We start from the raw sequence: 5,000 nt of genomic DNA, 5'->3' as shown, positions 1-5,000 counted from the left end.
GAGGGAACTTTGGGTTTGGTTTTCTTTTTTATTATTATTACTATTATTATTTATTCTTTTGGGGCCTCCTCTTGGCGAACAGAGGCTGCTCCAGGTAGTGGCTGCGCTCACAATTCGAGGGTTGTGTTTGCTGCTGGGGGGGGGGGGGGGGGGGGTCTCTGTGGCCTAATCGATAGGAGATCGCATTAATTATGATTTCGATTGATATGGTTAAATCTCCTCCTAAAGGCTGCAAACGCCTCTTCCTTCTTCTTTTTTTGCCTCCTTTTTCCTCCCCATATTTTCCCGCTGCCCCCCTCCCCTTTCCCCTGTTATAGAGCCGGAGAGGAGATGAAAAGGCTTGTAGTTTTAAATTCAATGTGACAGCTCTGGAAAGAGCGGATGATGAATCTCCTATTATTGGATCAGTCTATTTGCCGCTCAATGTCTCTCTGTAATTGGAGCAACATCACTTTAAAGGTTCAGAGAGTAGAGCATTTCTGGTGAAAAATCCCCACAACACGCTGGTGAATGTTTTAAAGGGAAATCTATTAGTGATTTGGAGAGGGGAGGGGACAAGGGGGGGAGAGGGTGGGTTGGAGGGGGGAGGCTGTGTGTCTGTGTAACTCCGGCTGGTGAGTATTTAACCGGGTTTCAGGCGGATCCGTGAAGCCCCCCCCCCCGTCCCTCCACCCCCTCCCCTGCCCGCCCCGGCCCCCGTCGCCCTCCCCGGGCTGGAGTTCGTATCAAAGCCCCCCTTGTCGTGTTGTGACAGCTCTGATATTGTTTATTGAGGCTGGATGTCAGGTATAATTAGCAATCGATATGGAAAACGTTTGCTCCCCACACTGGCACGTCTCTGACGTCAGGACCGATTAACGTTTCTTATTGGTCCCAAATTCCCCCAGCCTGAGCTAATTATCGGGAGCCCGATGTTGATAAAGTTAAAGCGCCCGGCGCCCTGCAGCATGAGCCCCTCGCCGCGCCTCCTCCTCCGGCAGCAGCACCCCCGGCCCCAGCCGCCCCGCTGCCCGCACCCCCAGCCCCGCCGGCACCCCCCGCGCTAGAGCCGCCCCCATGATGGATAGCCGCATCCTGGAGCATCCCCATGCCCAGTTCGGGGCTATGGTGGGCTTCCCTTACCCGCTCGGTCACCACCACGTCTACGAGCTGACCGGGCACCAGCTGCAGTCGGCCGCCGCCTCGGTGCCCTTCTCCATCGATGGATTACTGAGCGGCTCCTGCGCCGCCTCCGTGGTCAACCCGGCGCCGTTGATCCCCCCCGGCTGCGGGGGGAGCGGGGACAACCAGCCCTTCAAGCTCGCAGGTAGGAGCGGCCCCAGCCCCGTGTGCCCCCCTCGAAGCCCCAACCACAGCTCCCCGCCCGGAGCGGGTCAGCGCAGAGGATGGTCACCACCGCCCCCCTCATCTGCCGATATTGGGGTGTCTGGAGGGGACACAGCTGTGCTTGGGCCCACTCGAGGGCCAGGCAGAACTGGGTGGGGGGCCCGGGACAAGCGCCGGAGGGTCCCCCCTTCCAGCTGCCGTGGGGCCACGCGTGTGCCCTGAACAATAGCGGGCCCGGCCCAGGGCCTTCCCCTAAAGTTCATCTTTGGGGTGGGGGCTCGGAGCATGACATCAAAAGCATATATGTAAAAATAATAATGGGAATGTCTGGAGTTTAGGGAATCAAGAGCGGTAATTACTGTATTTCTTTTAAAAAACGATTTAACCAAAGGGAAGCGCTCTCCTTCCGTCCCCACCGGCCTGTGGCACCGCTATTGTTCAGCTATTAAAACACTCCGTCACCCCAACGTCCTTTTCATTAATCCCGAAGCAGTTCCCCCTCTGCACCTCAGCCTAATGAAAATTATTCCTTTTATTTGGAATTTCCACACCTGGTGGAAAACGTGAGGAGCGGAGCAGCTCGGGCTGTAACCCCCGGCCTGGGCATGTACGCACGGGGGGGAGGCTGTGAGAACCCCAACCCGCACCCACCCGTATTCGGGGGGTCTGCGGGAGGGCTGGGGCCTCTCTGCCCTCTGGTCCCACTGGGACCGGGCCTTGAGCTGGTGGGAAAGGGGGGAACAGGGGAAGGGAAACGGGGGCTTTTAATTTTTTTATTAATTAAAGCTTTGGTGGCTGGAGCAAATGCTGGAACTTCTCTTTCTCTCTCTGCCAGCTGAGAGCCTGTGGAGAGCTTCCTTCAGGAATAAATGTTCTGTAAAGTACATTTTCGGAGGAGGCGAGGGCAGATCGGGTTCCTCCCCATTTTTAGCGCAGGTGTGTGAATAATCCCGCTCTTTTTTACCAACGCTACCGAGCACAAAAGTTAAAAGGCTCCTGTGAATGGCAAGGAGGGGGGGAGAAGGCCTCTTTTCCAGGGAGCTGAGGGTATTTCTGCCTTTTCAGACTCGGGTGACCCGGACAAAGAAAGTCCTGGCTGTAAAAGAAGACGAACCCGCACCAATTTTACCGGCTGGCAGCTCGAGGAGCTGGAAAAGGCGTTTAACGAGAGTCACTACCCGGACGTGTTTATGCGAGAGGCTCTGGCGCTCAGGCTGGATTTAGTGGAGTCCAGAGTGCAGGTAAACCCCACGTCTTCCCCTCCCTCCGTTCCTGCCCTCTCTCCGCGCCGAACGGCCCCCGAAGGGGGGGTCCATAACCCCGCTCTGTGACGGGCCCTGTGCGCCTGGGCCCGTGGCTGCGCTCCTCCGGCCCTCTCCTTTTGTTTCCCTGCTGGTTTATTTCCTTCTTATATTTCCTTTCTATTTATCGATTTATCTTGCAAACGAGCCCCGAAAAGTGGCATCACAGCCTGGCTTCCCCAAGCCTTTTAAAAAATATTATTAATATATATTTTTTGCACTGTAAAATTATTTCTTAAATGAACTAAGGGAGGAAAAAATTAGCATGCAAATATGAAGCTTAATCACGGGGGTATGCTGGACAATGTCAATAAAACTCGTAGGCGTATCGAGAGCGTGTGGAACTTGTAAAACTTAATTCTAACGAGGTGTCCGGGCTCCATGGGGTGCGAGGACGATGTAGTTGCTTCAGTGGATCCTGGAAAAATAGAACGGGAATGGGATGGGGGACGCGGCTGCGATGCAGGTTGCCTGTTGGGTGCACAGGCGCTGGTTCGTGCCGCCGTGGCTGCGGGCGGTAAGGCCGAGCTGGTACTGGTGCTCCGTCTCCTGTGAGCTCAGTGTGCGGGGGATGCATCCTCCAACGCACTTGGGGCGGTGGGGTCGGTGCTCCCGGGGCGAGCCGCAGCCGTGTGCCGCGGTCCCTCTGTCCGCTTTGTCTTACGGCGTCTTTCTGAGCCGCCGTTGCCTCTCCTCGCCGGCAGCCGCAGCTCCGCCGTGCCCAGGGGCCTGGGAGTTTGCTGGCCTCGGTAGCGGGAAGGAGTCGGGATCGGGCCACCGATATCCCCATGATGCTCCCGAGCTGTGGTCGCTGCCGGCAGCCCCTATGGGCCGAGGCTCCCCGGGCGCTGCGGGAACGCGTGGACTGCGCGGCTGCGGACGCCGGGGAACCGACGGAGGAGAGAGGATTTAAATCGAATTTATTCTTACTTTCTCCGAGAATATAGAGCAAACCCGGTTTCGGGCTGATCCAACCGCTCTGCTCCGGTGCTCGGAACGGGCAGGGGTACCAGGTCCCTGTCCATCCGGGCGAGGTGAACCCCCCCCTACCTTTGGCCCGCTCATTGTGCTGCGGTTTGTGCGCTACTGCGGATTGATGTCGCTCTGTCCCGCAGGCCGGGGGTCTTCTGCACCCCTAGGCTGCGGGGAAGAGCCGGGGTGGGGGGGGTGTTTGTGTGTTACACCTTCCCCTCCCTGTGGCACCGGTGAGGGCAGGACACAGCGTGTGTGTGCGTGAGTGTGCATCCTACTCCCCTTGCTTTTATTTTTCTACCCTGTTAAAGAAGTGTGGATATCTCTTCCTGCCCCCTCCCTCGCTCTCCGTCTCGCAGATACTCGGCCCTTTGGATGGGGGCTGCCGGCACCTCGAGGGTTGGAGGGGGAGGCCTGATCTGCGCTTCAACCCTTTGCCCCCCCCTACCCCGGCCACCGCGGGGGGCCGGTGCGCTGGGTGTTAATTGCTTCTCGTTGTTCGGTGTGTAGGTCTGGTTCCAAAACCGCCGGGCCAAATGGAGAAAGAAAGAGAACACGAAGAAGGGCCCGGGGCGGCCGGCTCACAACTCCCACCCCACGACGTGCAGCGGGGAGCCCATGGATCCCGAAGAGATCGCCCGCAAGGAGCTGGAGAAGATGGAGAAGAAGAAGCGCAAGCACGAGAAGAAGCTCCTCAAAAGCCAAAGCCGCCACCCGCACTCGCCCAGCGCCCTCTCCCTGCACAGCACCCCCAGCTCCGACAGCGACAGTGGCGGCGGGGGAGGCCTCTCACCCGCCCCGCCCGAGGCCAAGCCCCGCGGGCAGCCCCCGCCGCCTCACCCGCCGCCCTCCGCCGCCGCCGCCCCCTCCGAGCCGCCCCCCGACACCTGCGACCAGACGGCAGAGCCCTTCTACCCCAGCCAAAGAAGCGGGAGCGGGCGGCTCCAGCGTCCGCCCGACAAGGACTGCGCGGCCGCCCCGTCGGGGGACGGCAGCGGAGGTGCGGGGGGGGCCCGCAGCGCCGGCAGCTTCCACAAGCTCAACCCCTTCAGCGTGGAGAGCCTCCTCTCCGACTCGCCCCCCCGCCGCAAAGCCGCCCCGGACTTCCCCAGCCTCCCGCCCTGCGCTCCCCGCACCCTCATCGGCAAAGGACACTTCTTGCTCTACCCCATCACCCAGCCCCTGGGCTTCCTCGTCCCGCAGACTGCCCTCAAGGCCAGCCCGGGCCCCGAGGCCGGCCAGCCCCCCCGGGACTCCCCGCTGCCCGCCGCCAACCCCGGCCCGCCCGGCTGTGGCGCGGAGCCGGCGCCCGCCGGCGCCCAACCCGGCCCCGGCTCCACGGACTCGGCGGCGGGGCCGGTGCCTCCTCCACCGCCGGCCGGCGCCTCGCCTCGCTCCGTG

General features: G+C 60.6%; 1 protein-coding gene across 2 annotated transcripts in view; it reads left to right on the top strand.

Moving 5' to 3' along the window:
- The first annotated feature begins 686 nt into the window (after positions 1 to 686).
- The window catches only part of UNCX (UNC homeobox), a 4,491-nt gene continuing 177 nt past the window's right edge, over positions 687 to 5,000 (top strand). Inside the window, exons 1-4 of one of the 2 annotated variants that reach the window (XM_057416976.1) lie at positions 1,180 to 1,306; positions 2,162 to 2,262; positions 2,392 to 2,567; positions 4,110 to 5,000. The exon at positions 4,110 to 5,000 is cut by the window's right edge and continues 177 nt beyond it. In XM_057416976.1, coding sequence (XP_057272959.1) covers positions 2,196 to 2,262; positions 2,392 to 2,567; positions 4,110 to 5,000 — 1,134 coding nt within the window. In that variant the 5' untranslated portion in view covers positions 1,180 to 1,306; positions 2,162 to 2,195. Of the gene's footprint in view, positions 1,307 to 2,161; positions 2,263 to 2,391; positions 2,568 to 4,109 lie in introns of both variants that reach the window. The other variant, XM_057416975.1, reaches the window with a different exon arrangement.

This window comes from Pezoporus wallicus, unplaced genomic scaffold (assembly GCF_028554395.1).
Source record: "Pezoporus wallicus isolate ANWC-B61680 ecotype Strahan unplaced genomic scaffold, APGP_CSIRO_Pwel_v1 scaffold_7392, whole genome shotgun sequence".
Lineage (NCBI taxonomy): Eukaryota > Metazoa > Chordata > Aves > Psittaciformes > Psittacidae > Pezoporus > Pezoporus wallicus.
The sequence above is the reverse complement of the archived record's forward strand: the minus strand, read 5'-3'. Positions and strand labels throughout refer to the sequence as shown.